The 18784-nt window shown below is 43.7% G+C and overlaps 1 protein-coding gene across 1 annotated transcript in view; it reads left to right on the top strand.

The window, feature by feature from the left end:
• LOC311100270 (zinc finger FYVE domain-containing protein 16-like) overlaps positions 1-18265 on the top strand; it is a 50683-nt gene extending 32418 nt beyond the window's left edge. The window contains exons 5-16 of the mRNA XM_084141116.1: positions 3094-3270; positions 3958-4097; positions 4330-4684; positions 4935-5090; positions 8548-8772; positions 11930-12012; positions 12539-12643; positions 15309-15459; positions 15773-16016; positions 16115-16220; positions 16435-16611; positions 16888-18265. Coding sequence (XP_083997242.1) covers positions 3094-3270; positions 3958-4097; positions 4330-4684; positions 4935-5090; positions 8548-8772; positions 11930-12012; positions 12539-12643; positions 15309-15459; positions 15773-16016; positions 16115-16220; positions 16435-16611; positions 16888-17046 — 2078 coding nt within the window. The 3' untranslated portion in view covers positions 17047-18265. The remainder of the gene's footprint in view (positions 1-3093; positions 3271-3957; positions 4098-4329; positions 4685-4934; positions 5091-8547; positions 8773-11929; positions 12013-12538; positions 12644-15308; positions 15460-15772; positions 16017-16114; positions 16221-16434; positions 16612-16887) is intronic.
• The last annotated feature ends 519 nt before the right edge of the window (positions 18266-18784 follow it).

Raw genomic sequence — 18784 nt, 5'->3', positions numbered from 1 at the left:
TTTGACAAATGGAGGGCGAGGGAGAGCTTTGTACGCGTCTCTGTGTGTGGAGTAAAGGTGGTCTAGAGTTTTTTTCCTCTGGTTGCACATTTAACATGCTGGTAAAACGGATTTAAGTTTCCCTGCATTAAAGTCCCTGGCCGCTAGGAGCACTGCCTCTGGATGAGCGTTTTCCTGTTTGCTTATGGCCGTATACAGTTCATTGAGTGCGGTCTTAGTGCCAGCATCGGTTTGTGGTGGTAAATAGACAGCTACGAAGAATATAGATGAAAACTCTTGGTAGATAGTGTGGTCTACAGCTTATCATGAAATACTCTACCTCAGGTGAACATAACCTTCCTTAGATATCGTGCACCAGCTGTTGTTTACAAATACACATAGACCGCCACTCCTTGTCTTACCAGAGGCTGCTGTTCTATCCTGCCGATACAGTGTATAACCCGCCAGCTGTATGTTATTCATGTCTTTGTTCAGCCACGACTCAGTGAAACATAAGATATTACAGTTTTTAATGTCCCGTTGGTAGGATATTCGTGCCTGTAGTTCGTGCCTGTAGTTTGTCTTCTTGGGTATGACGCTACAAGCTTGGCACACCTGTATTTGGGGAGTTTCTCCCATTCTTCGCTGCAGATCCTCTCAAGCTCTGTCAGCTTGGATGGGGAGTGTTGCTGCACAGCAATTTTCAGGCCTCTCCAGAGATGTTAGATCGGGTTCAAGTCAGAGCTCTGGCTGGACCCTCAAGGACATTCAGAGTCTTGTCCCGAAGCCACTCCTGCATTGTCTTGGCTGTGTGCTTAGGGTCATTGTCCTGTTGAAAGGTGAACCTTCACCCCAGTCTGAGGTCCTGAGCGCTCTGGAGCAGGTTTTCATCAAGGACATCTCTGTACTTTGCTCCCTTCATCTTTGCCTCGATCCTGACTAGTCTCTCAGTCACTGCCGCTGAAAAACATCTCCACAGCATGATGCTGCCACCACCATGCATCACCGTAGGAATGGTGCCAGGTTTCCTCTAGACTTGACGCTTGGCATTCAGGCCAAAGAGTTCAATCTTGGTTTCATCAGACCAGAGAATCTTGTTTCTCATGGTCTGAGAGTCCTTTAGGTAACTTTTGGCAAACTCCAAGCGGGCTGTCATGTGCCTTTTACTGAGGAGTGGCTTCCGTCTGGCCACTCTACCATAAAGGCCTGATTGGTGGAGTGTCTCAGAGATGGTTGTCCTTCTGGAAGATTCTCCCATCTCCACAGAGGAACTCTAGAGCTCTGTCAGAGTGACCATCGGGTTCTTGGTCACCTCCCTGACCAAGGCCCTTCTCCCCCGATTGCTCAGTTTGGCTGGGTGGCCAGCTCTAGGAAGAGTCTTGGTGGTTCCAAACTTCTTCCATTTAAGAATGATGGAGGCCACTGTGTTCTTGGGGACCTTCAATGCTGCAGAAATGTTTTGCTACCCTTCCCCAGATCTGTGCCACGACACAATCCTGTCTCGGAGCTCTACGGACAATTCCTTCGACCTCATGGCTTGGTTTTTGCTCTGACACACGCTGTCAACTGTGGGACCTTATATAGACAGGTGTGTGCCTTTTTCAAATCATGTCCAATCAATTGAATTTACCACAGGTGGACTCCAAGTTGTAGAAACATCTCAAGGATGATCAATGGAAACAGGATGCACCTGAGCTCAATTTCAAGTCTCAAAGCAAAGGGTCTGAATACTTATGTAAATAAGGTATTTCTGTTTTTTATTTTCAATACATTTGCTAAAATAAAATAAAAAAACACTGTGTTCACTTTATCATTATGGGTTATTGTGTTTAGATTGATAAGGAAAACATTTGATTTAATCAATTTTAGAATAAGGCAGTAATGTAACAAAATGTGTAAAAAGGGAAGGAGTCTGAATACTTACGAATGCACTGTAAATCCAATGTATGCACAACACAGAACTCACTGCAACTGCCTCTCCAACACAATGCTGCAAGGCAAACGCATCGTTCCATTGTAAATGAATGTACTTCTGGTGTACCAAAATCCAATGACGCTGTCGGTGTGATCGAGACGTTACTTTTTCCGTTGTGCTCCGCAGCTACCCACTCATCTCGTAGCCTACTGGGTGTCTGTTTCTTCACGCTCCCCATCTTCTTCAGCGTCAACACCAAGTTTATGTAGCCAGAAGGCTCACGTTTCATTTATATTATGATGTGGGTATATTTGAATACGATGTAGGCTACCCATGTGTTGTTCCCAACATTTTATTTTGTGAAAAGCCAGATTTATTCTTGTCCTACTGTATGTCAGCTGTTGATTTTATTTATTTAACTATCATAACATTCCTATGAATAGCCTATGCCTACGTTAACAAATAAGGCCTAGATGTACCCTAAATAGAGTGGTTTGTTCATTTGAACCTGTTATATTTTTGCCTCGGTTATTCAGGCTATTTCAAACCCCTACAACACAAATACACATTTTAAAACAAGACCTTGTGAGATGATCAATGACTTTATATTGCTTTAGAATTATTATTATATGTTTATGCCAACGAATGATAATGAATGCAATAAGAATATATTAAATGTTATGGATAATACACCTTAGAAAGGCACATTATTCTGTCCGATGGTTTTATATGCTTTATTATAAACTGGGTGGGTCGAGCCCTAATGCTGATTGGCTGAAAGCCATGGTATATCAGACCGTATACCACGGGTATGACAAAACATTTATTTTTACTGCTCTAATTACATTGGTAACCAGTTTATATTAGCAGTAAGGCACCTCGGGGGTTTGTGCTATATGGCCAATATACCACGGCTAAGGTCTGTTTCCAGGCACTCCGCGTTGCGTCGTACGTAAGAACAGCCCTTAGCTGTGGTATATTGGCCATATACCACACCCGCTCAGGCCTTATTGGTTAAAAATGACACTTTAAAGAAAAATCGGGTTACCTGGGAGAAAAGTGATTTATTCTCGGGATGGAACATTTTGTAAAATACCGATGTTAATATGCCAACTCTCCCCCTCTCACTGACTTACTCTTTAGCTGCCGCACCTCTTCCTCTAACTCTCTCTCTCTCTCCCTGCCTCCCCCCCCTCTAGCCCAGGCGCTGGAGCGTATGATGAGTCCGACAGGTCCGAGCCCCAACCCCAACGTCCCGTCAGAGTACTGCAGCACAATCCCCCCCCTACAGCAGGCCCGGGCTGCAGGCACCCTCAACTCCCCCCCGCCCACCGTCATGGTGCCCGTCTCCGTGCTCAAAACCCCCTACAGCGACGGTACTTATGCACCCCTTGAACTCGTATCAAGGGTTGCTGTTGTATAATGGTGGTCCCAAAAGCGATAAACATCTGGTTGCTCTCCATTGGATAGCCTAGCCAGCCACAGTTTGGCTATAATGAAAGATTGTGATTTCTTTTTTACCATATCCATTTCCCTTGATTCTCATTTGTATTCAGTGTTTCCCCTAGGCTTTCTTTCAGCAGTGGCGGTAAAGATTGTGTGTTTGGTAAGGGAGGGGGGTTGCAGTTTTAAAGCGAATTTCCTGCAATTCTACACATTTTGCCATGGCTTATGCCGCCGTCTTATGCTATCTGAGTGACTCTAACATTATAACAAAATCAATGGGAATTTTAGATTCTCCCTGACTCAAGTTTTTATTTTGGTGGTTGTTAGTTCTCAAAGATCTTATTTAAAAAATATAGCTCCGTTATCTTTTCTACATACTTTAAATTTGGTTTAAGTTAACACTGAAAACGTTTTAAAATCCCTAAAATGATTTCCCCCAAAATGTGTATTATATATATTTTTTATCATATTTTTGGGAAGTGGCCCAACGATTTAGCAGCGGAGGCTAAATTTAAATAGGGAAACACTGGTATTAATTTAGCGCTCTAAACAACACTTTAAATTGGGAAATGGGGAAAATGACAGAAGTCCCTGTCCCTGTGTGGTGGATGTGTCAGGTTGTCCTCGTGAGCAGAAGCGTGTGTGGTTTGCAGATGGCATCTTGCCCAACGGCGAGGTGGCCGACACCACCAGGCTATCTGTGACCGGCAGGAGGAGTTCCCAGGAGTCCAGCCCTGTCACACCAGACCCCCCTACGGTAAGAGGAGGAGCTATATACACACATATATAGACACACACACAATGTGAGGGACACACACCCACGGTAAGAGGCACTGTATACATATACATATACATACATGGCAAGATACACACACACACATACAGACTGCACACACAACCACACATAGTGAGACCACATATACACACACAGACATGGTAAATCATCTCTCTTTTATCCCATCCATTTCTCATCCGTCGGTCTCCTCCAGGCTGGCAGCAGAGTATCCCCTGGCTCTGCAGCGGTGTCTGAGGGTGGTGTTTCGGCCCCTGTGGTCCCAGCAGAGTTGGAGGTGGTGGGCCCCACAGTGTCGGGGCCCTGGGACTACAGCCTGCTGTGTGGGCTAGGGAGCTGCGTAGAGAGGAGCCCCAGTCTGCTGCCTGAGGATGATGAGGGCCTGCCACCTCTACTCATCACCACCGGAGAGGAAGAGGGGGGAGGAGATCTATTGGTGGAGGAGCGCCCAGCCCCCTGCCAGATCCTGCTCCTGTTGGAGGAGGGAGGCCCGCGACCTTTAACCTTTGTCCTCAACGCCAACCTGCTGGTCAACGTCAAACTGGTCACCTGTGAGTAGAACACCCATCTCTACCCTCCTGTAAAATGGCTTCCTCACCTCTCCGTTCCTTCATCTGTACTGATCTGAAAAGATGGGACTGGTGAAAGCAATATGGTGGATGCCTACTTGGAACATTCCCTGTCCACTTCAGTTCAGATGATGGGAAGGTGAAAAAGAGATCAAATTCAAACCTCCTTATTCCTAGTCCCAGTCCCAAACGAATGTGTTTCCTCACTGTGTGTGTCTCTACTCTCCTGTAGACTGCAGTAGGAAGTGTTGGTGTTTGGGCTCCAGTGGTCTACAGACTGTAGGGCAGAGGGAGATAGTGTTCATCCTGGAGTGTCTGCCTGAGGAGCGATCTCTGCCCAAAGACCTGTTCACACTGTACCTCTCCATCTACCAGGACGCACAGAGAGGTAGACGCACACACACACACACACACACACATCCTGTACCTCTCCATCTACCAGGACTCACAGAGGTAGGCGGAAAAAAAACACACACACACACACAGGCCTGCCAACCTGCAAGCATTTTGCGTACCATTCATGCAATTTGAGGTCAAAGTACGCTGGTACGAAAAATGACCCTAAAATAGGCTTCTAGTTGGCACATTGTGGTTTTTGACTCAGCCATCTGAAATTGGAGCTGAGCCAATCAGAGGACTTGGCTGAGGAGAAAAAATCTCTAGCGCTCTGCTCCAGGCCAGCCCCCAAATTATTTTTGATGTGATATGAAAGTAGAGGGCTGTATGTTTCTAGAACTGTACCGCAATTGAGAATAGATTCACGTTTAGATGGAGTATTTGGCTGTTTTGGTTTCCAGAGCCAATTTGCCTCTTAACAGAACATGTAACGTCCTTGGACTATAAGGAGTAACATTAGGCTCCTTTAGTCCATTATTGGGCTACATTACCCCTCAAGTTAACCTAGAAAAATGTGAAAGTGTCATTGAGGCCACCTCCAATATCCTTTAGGATCACACAGAAGACTTCTGTGTTGGCTACATTGTTTGTAATCATTTAAGACTCAAGGGGCTCTATTTTAACAAACCTAACGAAATGGTAAATCTAAGCGCAGGCGGTAGCGCTATAGGTTCAGGGGTGTGTCAGAAATATTTTGGCTATTTTCACTATCACAGTTATCCCCGCACTTGCTGGCGTTGGCGCGAAAGGGCTGGGTTTTGATGAATAAACAAGTTGTGGGTGTGTCAAGGCTTGGCCCCTCACTGGCCAATCAGAACGTGCTCCATGGCAAAATAATATGGTTGCTTCAAGTTGTGTATTTACGATCTTTTATGTAGTGCCTTGGAATCAACTCCAATTCCAATTTTAGTTCGTTAAAGGGCTTACAGAAATGAAATAACAAAATGTAGACCTATCTTTGCTAAATATGTTAACTTGAACCCATTTGCAGTCCACAAAACAGGACCTGCATGGCTAAAATAATGTGGGCCTGCCTACAATATATAGATAAAAAGGGAACGTCAGCTCACTGTTTTACTCCTCTCAAACGTGATATTTTAATAAAGCTTTGGTGATTTTACGATTTATTTCCAAGTGGTCTCAGGAGCCAAACCCTTTATCGACAGTCTCGACTACTTTGCGATTGCATTGGCAGACAAAAAAAAAAGGCTTCATTGAGAGGAGGTGAGGCTATGCTTGGTTTTTAATCAAATAAAACGCTATGGGAATGTTTTTTTAGGTTTCTAAATATTAGGCTACTCTTGTTCCATGCGCATATGGGCAGTGTGCGTCACGGCTGGATAGGCTGCGTTTCGGCTGTCAAAAATCATGCCATAACTAACTGCGTTATCGCTAAAACCAGCTTTTGGTTGGTCTTAAATATTCCTATCAGCGCTGATTGAAATTAGCACTTTGGATCGTGTTTTTAAGGACACGCCTAAAATAATTCCACCCCGCCCATCTGAGCGCAAGCGAGTTGATATAAGACAGGTAAATTGCCGAACCTGCCATTAGGGCTGGAAAATGGCAGTGCCAGTTTTTACATAACGAAATTGCAAACTAACGTGCTTTTGACACTAGCGCAGCCTTAACTCCAGCCAAAAATAGAGCCCTAGGTTTCAGGAAATGGCAGTTACAGGTTCTTCAAAAATACAAAATGCTCCAGCTTCCTGATGGTGGAAGTTGACTGACCCCCTTGGTACCTCCCCCCTACCCAACTAAGGCCTACATCAACACCACCTGGTCAGAAAATCCTGATTGTACACTACCAGTCAAAAGTTTGGACACACCTACTCATTGAAGGGTTTTTCTTTATTTCTACTATTGTTTACATTGTAGAATAATAGTGAAGACATCAAAACTATTAAATAACACATATTGAATCATGTAGTAACCAAAAAAGTGTTTATATTTGAGGTTCTTCAAATAGCCACCCTTTGCCTTGATGACAGCTTTGCACATTCTTGGCATTCTCTCAACCAGCTTCATGAGGTAGTCACCTGGAATGCATTTCAATTAACAGGTGTGCCTTCTTACATTTACATTTTAGTCATTTAGCAGACGCTCTTATCCATATGAGCCAATCAGTTGTGTTGTGACAAGGTAGGAGGGGTATACAGAAAATAGCCCTATTTGGTCCATATTATAGCAAGAACAGCTCAAATAAGCAAAGAGAAACGACAGACCATCATTACTTTTAAGACATGAAGGTCAGTCAATACGGAACATTTGAAGTCGCAAAAACCATCAAGCGCTATAATGAAACTGGCTCTCATGAGGACCGCCACAGGAATGGAAGACCCAAAGTTACCTCTGCTGCAGGGGATAAGTTCATTAGCGTTACCAGCCTCAGAAATTGCAGCCCAAATAAATGCTTCACAGAGTTCAAGTCACAGACACTTCTCAACATCAACTGTTCAGAGGGGACTGTGTGAATCAGGACTTCATGGTTGAATTGCTGCAAAGAAATCACTACTAAAGGACACCAATAAGAAGAAGAGACCTGGTTGGGCCAAGAAACACAAGCAATGGACATTAGACCGGTGGAAATTTGTCCTTTGGTCTGGAGTCCAAATTTGAGATTTTTAGTTCCAACTGCCATGTCTTTGTGAGACACGGGGTGGATGAATGGATGATCTCTGCATGTGTAGTTCCCACCGTAAAGCATGGAGGAGGAGGTGTTATGTTGTGGAGGTGCTTTGCTGGTGACACTGTCTGTGATTTATTTAGAATTCAATGCACACTTAACCAGCATGGCTACCACAGCATTCTGCAGCGATACGCCATCCCATCTGGTTTGGGCTTAGTAGGACTATAATTTGTTTTTCAACAGGACAATGACCTAACACACCTCCAGGCTGTGTAAGGGCTATTTGACCAAGAAGGAGAGTGATGGAGTGCTGCATCAGATGACCTGGCCTCCACAATCCCCCGAGACTGTTGGAAAAGCATTCCAGGTGAAGCTGGTTGAGAGAATGCCAAGAGTGTGCAAAGCTGTGGCTATTTGAGAAAATAGGGTGGCTATTTGAAGAATTTCAAATATGAAAAATATTTTGATTTAACACTTACTACTTGATTCCATATGTTATACAATTTAGAAAATAGTAAAAATAAAGAAAAACCCTTGAATGAGTAGGTGTGTCCAAACTTTTGACTGGTACTGTACATTTTAAACGTATTTCTAGTTATCTACTGAAAAGCAACCAATTTAAGTACCCAGAACAGTCTATAGCCTACCATTCCTACTGAGGCGGTCTTCTGACAACATCGTTATTAGGCAAAAAACTGTGCATATGCCTATGATTTGAGCCGTGTGGGTGTTGCACACGTGCCGTCGTGGGGGCTGGGGGTGCTGCCGCCGCGCTGAAGTGGTACTCTGCACACACTGACCTCTGTCTCTCCCTCCTCAGGAAAGTTTGTGGAGGAGCTGGGCAACGTGGCGTTCACAGGTAGTTTCCTGGGTAGTAAGGAGCACGGCGGGGTGCTGTTCTTCTCCCCTACCTTTCAGCCCCTGGAGGGCCTCTGTCTGCCTCCACAGCCCTTCCTCTGTGGCCTGCTCATCCAGAGGCTGGAGGTGCCCTGGGCCAAGGTCTTCCCCCTTAGGCTGCTGCTACGGCTGGGAGCAGAACACGGTGGTGAGCCCCCAACAGTTACTAGCCTTGTCTGGGTTCAGTGGTAATAAATGCATGGTAAATAGTTTCAGAAGGATTTACACTTTGACTGGTTTTCAAAGCTAAAGGGTAGGTAGCATAAACTTAACATATGGATTTTCATTAATATCCACATCAAAAGTCCCAGTGCAAAATTACACCACTTTTCTATTTTTCCAGTTATTACATACAGTGGCTTGTGAAAGTATTCACCCCCCTTGGCATTCTTCCTATTTTGTTGCCTTACAACCTGGAATTTAAATTGATTTTTTTTTGGTTTGTATCATTTGATTTATACAACATGCCTACCACCTTGAAGATGCAAAATATGTTTTATTGTGAAACAAACAAGAAATAAGACAAAAAAACAGAACTTGAGCGTGCATAACTATTCACCCCCCAATGTCAATACTTTGTAGAGCCACCTTTTGCAGCAATTACAGCTGCAAGTCTCTTGGGGTATGTCTCTATAAGCTTGTCACATCTAGCCACTGGGATTTTTGCCCATTCTTCAAGGCAAAACTGCTCCAGCTCCTTCAAGTTGGATGGGTTCCGCTGGTGTACAGCGATCTTTAAGTCATACCACAGATTTTCAATTGGTTTTAAGTCGGGGCTTTGACTAGGCCGTTCCAAGACATTTCAATGTTTCCCCTTAAACCACCCGAGTGTTGCTTTAGCAGTATGTTTAGGGTCATTGTCCTGCTGGAAGGTGAACCTCCGTCCCAGTCTCAAATCTCTGGAAGACTGAAACAGGGTTCCCTCAAGAATTTCCCTCTATTTAGCGCCATCCATCTTTCCTTCAATTCTGACCAGTTTCCTAGTCCCTGCCGATGGAAAAACATCCCCACAGCATGATGCTGTTACCACCATGCTTCACTGTGGGGATGGTGTTCTCGGGGTGATGAGAGGTGTTGGGTTTGCGCCAGACATAGCAATTTCCTTGATGGCCAAAAAGGTACCAGAGTACCTTCTTCCATATGTTTGGGGAGTTTCCCACATGCCTTTTGGCAAACACCAAACGTGTTTGCTTATTTTTTTCTTTAAGCAATGGCATTTTTTTCTGGCCACTCTTCCGTAAAGCCCAGCTCTGTGGAGTGTACGGCTTAAAGTGGTCCTATGGACAGATACTCCAATCTCTGCTGTGGAGCTTTGCAGCTCCTTCAGAGTTATCTTTGGTTTCTTTGTTGCCTCTCTGATTAATGCCCTCCTTGTCTGGTCCTTGAGTTTTGGTGGGCGGCCCTGTCTTGGCAGGTTTGTTGTGGTGCCATATTCTTTCAATTTTTTTATATTGGATTTAATGGTGCTCCGTGGGATTTTCAAAGTTTCAGATATTTTTTTTATAACCCAACCCTGATCTGTACTTCTCCATAACTTTGTCCCTGACCTGTTTGGAGAGCTCCTTGGTCTTCATGGTGCTGCTTGCTTGGTGGTGCCCCTTGCTTAGTGGTGTTGCAGACTCTGGGGCCTTTCAGAACAGGTGTATATATATATACTGAGATCATGTGACACTTAGATTGCACACAGGTGGACTTTATTTAACTAATTATGTGACTTCTGAAGGTAATTATTTAGGGGCTTCATAGCAAAGGGTGGGAATACATATGCACGCACCACTTTTCCGTTATTTATTTTTTAGAATTTTTGAAACAAGTTATTTTTTTCATTTCACTTCACCAATTTGGACTATTTTGTGTATGTTCATTACATGAAATCCAAATAAAAATATATTTTAAATTACAGGTTGTAATGCAACAAAATAGGAAAAACGCCAAGGAGGATGAATACTTTTGCAAGGCACTGTAAAACCAATCAGAATGAAGTCATGCCGGAAAATGTTTTTGCAGGGTGTGACGTTATATGGAGGACCCGGCAAGCCAGCCTGTGCCCTATAATGTAATCTCCAACAGAAATAACTTCAAATGTATAACTTCAAATTAAACCAAATCATTTACACTCATGACTACTGGTTTCAATGTAATTTCCAACCAATGTACGAGCAAATACTCTATGAATTTATTGTTACAAATCAGCTTGCAAGGTTGCTAGCCAAGTAGCCTGCTAACATTAGCCCTACCAGCCTGCTAATGTTACGTTAGCACTGCATGAGTCAGCCAGTTGCTATCAACACCAAGCTTACAGCTACATTAAAGTAAACCAAAGTTTTGGAAATACATAGTGCCATCTAACCATCTAATAATGTTACCAATATATGTAGTTATCTAAAGTAGAGAGAGCGGAGACTTACCGATTGACGGCTGAGTTAGCTACCAAAGAAGAGCCGAGGAGAGAGGCGCTTCAGAGGGAGAGGCCGTTTCACCGGCCGAGGGAGAGTCAGCTAATCCAATAGCGATATAGTGAGGTAAATCCAAAGTAGATAGATTCCAGAGTCAATCATCCAGAGGTGGCGTTGGGCACAGGAGACGAGGGGAAGAGTCAACAATAAGACGGCGATCGGAGGAAGGCTCCAGGCAGATGGAAATGATCACAACAGGACAGTCAGTCAGCTACTGTAGCGTGCTAGTACTAAGCCCAGGTTGAAAAACTCTGGTAGCCTACTTCACGGAGATCATTCGGCCCCCACTTGTGGGGAATCTGATTGCTTGTTTACATCACACCTCCTCGTGATTGGTGGATTGTAGCTCACCACTGCCAACATTCGGTCTGCATGGCTAGTGGCTAACGTTAGCCAGCTCGAGCTAGCTAAGGCAGAGTAGATTCTCAATATGACGTTGAGAAATTGTATATTGTGGGTAGTTTTAAAAGATATCTGGAAATAAGTTAATAAATATGTAAAAAACCCAAAACATAACTATGTTTGTAGGTAATCAGATCGTGACCTCAACTAAGTTACTAAGCCTTTGACAACACTGTGTTGTTACTTTGAGTAAATCTCATACTTCCTACCCTTTTAAATCAGTTTTTCTGATAGCCGTTTCAAACTTTTGAACTCGGCCAAGACCTAGATATGTGCTTTAGCCTGTAGGCTATTGAGATCACTTCTACTTTGACTCTACTTTACAAACATGGCCGTAGTTTACAGTAATGACATGATGAAATAATAATGAAATGATTACAACAAGTGTTTAGACGGATGTCGAGCCTGATTCTAGTGACATTTGACCCTATGTGTGTTGTGTTACAGTGTACCCCATTACGCTGGTCAGCGTCCGCTTCAGAGAGACTGTGTTCAGAGAGACAGGACACACCATCATGAACCTGCTGGCTGTAAGTACACACACACAAAAATTATTTTATTGTAAATTTCAGAGTATTTTTTTCTTTTTACAATTTGATCAATCAAAACTTTGGATATAACAATTCACATCAAACCGAAGCAAAGCAGTAAAAGTAGGTCTCCAGCCCTGATTTAAAGCAGAGTTAAGAGATATCTCCCTGATCCTCTGTGATGATCACTGAGCCAGCATATGCTGTGCAGTGCTGCTGAGTTCAGCTGAGGGCCAGCCGACAGAGGACTGAGATGACACACACAGAGCTAGATCAGGACTCCTGTGGGAGAGACACTGCAGTAGTTTGGTTCCCTGCCAGCTGTTCACTGCTGGGAGAGAGGATCCTGTGAGGGCAGGTCTGACTGGGTTATCATACACTGTCTGTTACAGCTCTGAAACCTCTAAGATACTGTGTGTGTTAGTCTTTGCAAAAAGGATTGTCTATGAGGCATGTCATATGTCAATGAGAGAATGTAGTAGGTCACACACTATGTGTGTGTTCTGTGTTGTGTTTTTGTCTCCAGGACCTGAGGAACTACCAGTACAGTCTGCCTGCCGTGGAGGGCCTGAGGATCCACATGGAAATGGGCCACAGCTACATAGACATTCCCAAGAGTAGCTTTACTGAGGTAAGACACATAGCATTACAGGACTTTGGAGTTTTTGATGGTATTTGTCTATCTGTACCTACTGGTCATGTTCCAGGACAATCTGTTTTCTTCTGGCTCGAAGGACAAGTTCAAGTTTCAACTTTATTGTCCCAGAGGGCAATTGGTTTAGCAGCAAATGAGCATAAAAAACAACGTTGAACATATAAAATCCACATGGATCACAATGACACACAGTGAATACAATGAGCTAGTACATCAAGTCATAGGGCTGACAGCCATCAATACAAATATACAGTGCATTCAGAAAGTATTCATACCCCTTGATTTATTCCACATTTTGTTGTTACAGCCTGAATTCAAAATGGATTAAATGATTTAATTTTTCTCACCCATCAACACACAATACCTCATAATGACAAAATGAAAACCTATTTTTGGAAATGTTTGCACATTTTTGGAAAATGAAATACTGAAATATCTCATTTACATAAGTACTTACACCCCTGAGTCAATACTTTGTAGAAGCACCTTTGGCAGTGTTTACAGCTGTGCGTCTTTATGGGTAAGTCTCTTAAGCGCTTTCCACACCTGGATTGTGCAACATTTGCCCATTATTCTTTTCAAAATTCTTCAAGCACTGTCAAGCACTGTCAAATTGGTTGTTGATCATTGCTAGACAACCATTTTCAGGTGTTGCCATAGATTTTCAAACAGATTTAAGTAAAAACTGTAATTCTTTTGCCACATCTTTTACAGTATTACTTTTGTGCCTTGTTGCAAACAGGATGCATGTTTTGGAATATTGTTTTATTCTGTACAGGCTTCCTTTTCACTCTGTCAATTAGGTTAGTGTTGTGGAGTAACTACAATGTTGTTGATCCATCCTCAGTTCTCTCCTATCACAGCCATTAAACTCTATAACTGTTTTAAAGTCACCATTGGCCTCATGGTGAAATCCCTGAGTGGTTTCCTTCCTCTCCAGCAACTGAGTTGCCTGGATGCCTGTATCTTTGTAGTGACTGTGTGTATTGATACACCATCCTAAGTTTAATAGCTTCACCATGCTCAAAGGGATATTCAATGTCTGCTTTTTTTTATTTTTATAATAGGTGCCATTCTTTGCGAGGCATTAAAAAACGTCCCTGGTCTTTGTGGTTGAATCTGTGTTTGAAATTCACTGCTCGACTGAGGGACCTTACAGATAATTGTATGTGTGGGGTACAGAGAAGAGGAAGTCATTCAAAAATCATGTTAAACACTATTATTGCACACAGAGTCCATGCAATTTATTATGTGACTTGTTCAGCAAATTGTTACACCCGATCTTATTTAGGCTTGCCATAACAAAGGGGTTAAATACTTATTGACTCAAGACATTTCAGCTTTCATTTTTAATTAATTAAAAAATAAATCGAAAAACATAATTCCACTTTCACATTATTGTGTGTAGGCCAGTGACAAAATAATCTCAATTTAATCAATTTTAAATTCAGGCTGTAAAACAACAAAATGTGGAAAAGTCAATGGGTGTGAATACTTTCTGAAGGCACTGTATGCAGTAGGCCTGTGATCGACATTAGCAGCAGCAGAAAAGTATAGCAAGCCAAAGTTGCCTAATAAGTAAAGTGCTGTGTGCATTCTTAGTTCATCTCGTCAACAACATATCAACAATGTGCTGACGAAAACATCAACATCACCTTAATCATCAACAACATTACCATCGTCAACATCATCCTCATCCCTAGCCTATCAACTCCTCTTCCCTGTATTCAGAAGGGCAATGGCCATTGGGGTGAAGGAGTGCTTGTACCCGTTCGTCTTAACAGTGGGTAAATCTAAACCGGGAGCCAGAGAGTAGGACCTTGAACTGGTGGTGTAGAGGGTGGGCACAGTCAGACAGGATGGATTCTGTCAGACAGGATAGATTCTGCCAGACAGGATGGATTCTGCCTTCCTCACCTCTTGTCTGTTGTACTTGTCTGCTGGACTCCTGTGATCATACTGCCCACTTTCACTATTCTAGTTAGTGTATTTTTAGCTTTTACACCAAGGTTGCAGTACCAGCAAATAAAATACAATTTTAAGACAAACTCTATGTACGACTTATAAAAGAGAGTCAATCATCAAGGTCCTGTCTACCTGGAACTTTGCCAGTTTCCTGACAAAAAAGGCATTGCTGGCCTTTCTTACACAACATGTCAGTGTTACTCAAAGTTCAATTTATTATCAATCATTGTGCCAAGATACTTGTAGTTGTCTACAGTGTCTACCACCTGGCCCTTGATGATAGTGTTCTGAGGGGTAGGGGGTTGACGCCTGAAATTCATACAAAACATATATTTGTTTTTTGTCACATTCAATTGTAAGAATTCACTGTCACACCAAATGTACAAAATCATCAACGACAGGGTCATGGGCAGTTTCGTCGGCATGAAGGAGACTGACTATTAGTTGTCCGCAAACTTCAGGACCAGTAGCATTAGCGCTAACTAGCATGGTTATGCTAATGCTAGGTTATGCTAATATGCTAAGCCAGGTTGCTATATGCCATTTGCTTTGGATTATAAATTCACTACCTGAATCTGGGGATGGGCGTATAAAAGCCCACCAATTCGCCATTAGTAGGTGTTAGAAATAGTTATTTGTCTTTCGATGCGAGTATCACCTTTTGTGTGTTTTCTAGATGCTGAAGGTGGTGAATGCGTCTAACGAGCATGTGATCAGTGTGGGTGCTGGCTTCAGCTCGGAGGCTGACTCCCACCTGGTCTGTTTCCAGAACGACGAGGGCAACTACCAGAGCCAGGCCAACAGCCAGCCTGGCAAGACACGCACAGGTCAGTACTAAACCAGATTGCCCACTAGAGGTCAGAAGAGACTGTGTTTTTTGTTTTCAAATAACAGGGTTGTATTCAATAGGGCACAACAAGTTTAGTTGTGGACAAGTTCAGGTAGTCCCTCCCTGTTTCAGTCCATTTTCTTCCTTTTCGTGCCTAATGAATATGACTCCGATAAGAAGCAGGTGTGTCATGACCTTAGATCCTAGAGGTCACAGGCCAGTGACTCGAGCCAGTGCCTCCATGTAACCTGAATAGAACTGAACTGTTTATATACATGCTGTGTTACTCAGTCTGTGATCTTATTGTCTAGTTACGGGGGCCAGCTTCGTGGTATTCAACGGTGCTCTGAAGGCCTCGTCGGGCTTCATCGCCAAGTCGAGCATTGTGGAGGACGGCCTGATGGTGCAGATCCCCCCAGAGACCATGGAGGCCCTGCGCGCCGCCCTGAGGGGGCAGACGGACTTCCACATCCCCTGCGGCAAGGCCGACGGAAGGGAGCTCCGGGACAACATCACCGTGCGCTGGGTCAACTGGAGTGCTCCCGTCAACGCTGGGTAAGGGTGATGCACACAAACACACACACACTGTTGATCTTCTCCCTGGTGCATGATTGGTGAATGAATTTGTGTGTACGTTTTGTGTGTCCTTACAGTGTGACCAGTGGTGTGGACGGGAAACCTCTGGAGGGGGTCCACAGTGTGAGGATGCAGCAGAACACAGAGTTTGAGTTGGACGGACGCACCATCAGGTGTACTGAGGTAGGAGACGCACAGTTCATACCATACGCTAGTGTTATTGTCCATTTGCATGGACATTCATTTTCTGGGGTCAACAATATATTACAATAACAATTGACCTACATGTAAAGACATCGAGTTCTGTTCACCTTCTCTCGATGATCACTACTCTCTGAAACATTGTTTCACTTACACTGGTCTGTCTGTCTGTCTGACTGCCTGTCCCTCCCTCCAGGTGTTCTACGTGTTGAAGACTCCAGACATGTCCCTGTCTGCGGTGCTGCCGTCCTGCAGTGTGTTCCAGAGGGAGATGGCTGTGGCCAGCTGTAGTGCTCTGACCCCTCACCTCTCGGTCCTCTCAGCCAGCGGCATCAACTCCCTCGCCCTCCGAGTCTCCACACAAACAGACATGGTAAGTAACATACTATAAAGGGTCAAGCAATACACTATGAAAGGGACTGGGCAGTGCCCCTCTTCTTACCAGGCACTTGCTAACAAATGTGTTTATGAAAATATCTATATATATTTTATTGATTGCTGTATAAATAAACTATTGTACTAGTCTGTGTTACTGTTCCATCTCTAAAACTTAGCGATCGTATGCCCGTTGTACAGTACATTCCAGTCATACTGCCTTAATGTATTATATCACTATAACTGTCTGTGTGTGTGTGTATGTGTGTCTCAGGTGGAGTACCAGGCTGGTTCGGGAGGCAGGCTCCTACCCCAGCGCTATATGAACGAGCTAGACAGCGCTCTGATCCCCGTCATCCACGGAGGCTCGGCCAGTGTTCCACAGACAGCCATGGACATGGAGTTCCTCTTCTACATCACACACACCATCTAACACACACGCACACACACACAGATGGAAACACACAAACTTTTTAAACACACACAGTACGTGCAAATACAAACACGCACATAAACACACAAGTTCAGTTGCACACATGCAAACTTTTACACACACGCAGCCTGGATGTCTTTGCACAGAGAAAAACGCTGGAGCTCAGAGGACCTTGGACAAGCTGACAGGACCTGAGGACACAAACAGCCAATAAGACACGGCTTGTGACCGGGCGACACGCACAGCCAATCAGGCGTAGCTAACGACTGAACTAAAGACACACGCCTCCAATGGCAGGACATTCCCACATAATCTCCTACTGAAGGCCTTGGAGGCCAGAGGTGTAGGCCTTTGTTCCTGGACGGACAGTGGAGAAACTGGAACGCTGACGCGACTTTCTGTCTGAGAAATGTCACCAACGCTGCTTTAACCCACAAGGCCAAACACTAAACACACAACAACAACGACAACAACCAAAAAAACAAACCAAATTATCAAACTGACTATTCTCTTCTCATCTCTTCCTGCTCTGCCTTCTTGGCTCCTTGCTGGTATCTGTCTGTCAGCCAGCCAAGGAGCACCTCGATGAATGTTTCCAACAAACAAATCTGTATTTACTGTATATTAAGAAATTATGAATTATAATGAAGTATGTTACTTGATTGACCGCTGTATACCAAGCTTGAGAAGAGCAGCACGAGATGCTGTTGATGTGAAACGTTTATCGTAATTTGAGGATGTGAATGCTATTTAAGAATGAGGAAATAGCATATGTGGCAATTTTGAAGTAGCTTCTTGTAAGCCTGCCATTCTAGAATGACTTTTCGAACTTCCTCTCTCTTCAACAGCAGAGTGTGCAGCCGCGTCTTGCATGTGGCAGACCAGTGGTCTCTATGGATGTGGGAAGTTCCCTGACACAATTCTCACTGTCCCGTCTTGTCCAAATGTATAGAAGGTATACGTCGCATATAGAAATTATATAGAGATTTTTTTTAAGCTTAAAGTACTATTTTTGGAACAGTTCCTTAAATGGAATCAAAGTTCATATTTTTGATAGGACGTTGGCTAGCTGAGTCACTTTCGCAGGTGTAGTACCGATAAATTCAGAGGAGCACAGAGAAAAGATTAGTGAAAAGAGTTTCCTTTAGTCCCCCTGATGTCAACTGAAATGTAACATACCAGTGGGATTAGTCCACCAAGTCAAACCAAATACTGCTGCAAAATATGAAAAGGTGCAAAATAAAATGTAAAATTGCATTGATTAACTAAGGTTGATGCCCACGCCCTCTGCGGAAATCATTTTTAAATCTGTCAGTTTAAGCTAGATTTTCCTCTATGGAAAGATGCAACTCTCACGAACACGATGGTGTTCTCCGTTTTGCTCTACGACCCCCACAAGCGTCTTGGGACTCGTCTGAAGTCTGTACTGCCGATCTGCCAACTTCTGTCTGTAGCGTCCGAACAATTTGGGCTACACACTAATATGACCCCTATGTGTAAAGGTGAGACTCTCACGAACACGTACATGTCAGTTGTTTTGCTCTAGGATGTCTGAAGGTCCCCCGGTACCAGTCCAAAACAATTATGGGGGTATATATGGAGACTGTTTAGTGACAAAAATAAGGGGTTAAATACAAAAGTTTCCGGATCTTTCTTATATCTCTCAGACATAGGATAGACACTTCAGAACAAGCTTCCTTTTGGGGGGGGGACTATCTGTTGTTCCATGTAGTGAATC

This window comes from Coregonus lavaretus (genome assembly GCF_964263955.1).
Source record: "Coregonus lavaretus genome assembly, chromosome: 24".
Lineage (NCBI taxonomy): Eukaryota > Metazoa > Chordata > Actinopteri > Salmoniformes > Salmonidae > Coregonus > Coregonus lavaretus.
This window is presented reverse-complemented; position numbering and strand designations above follow the sequence as displayed.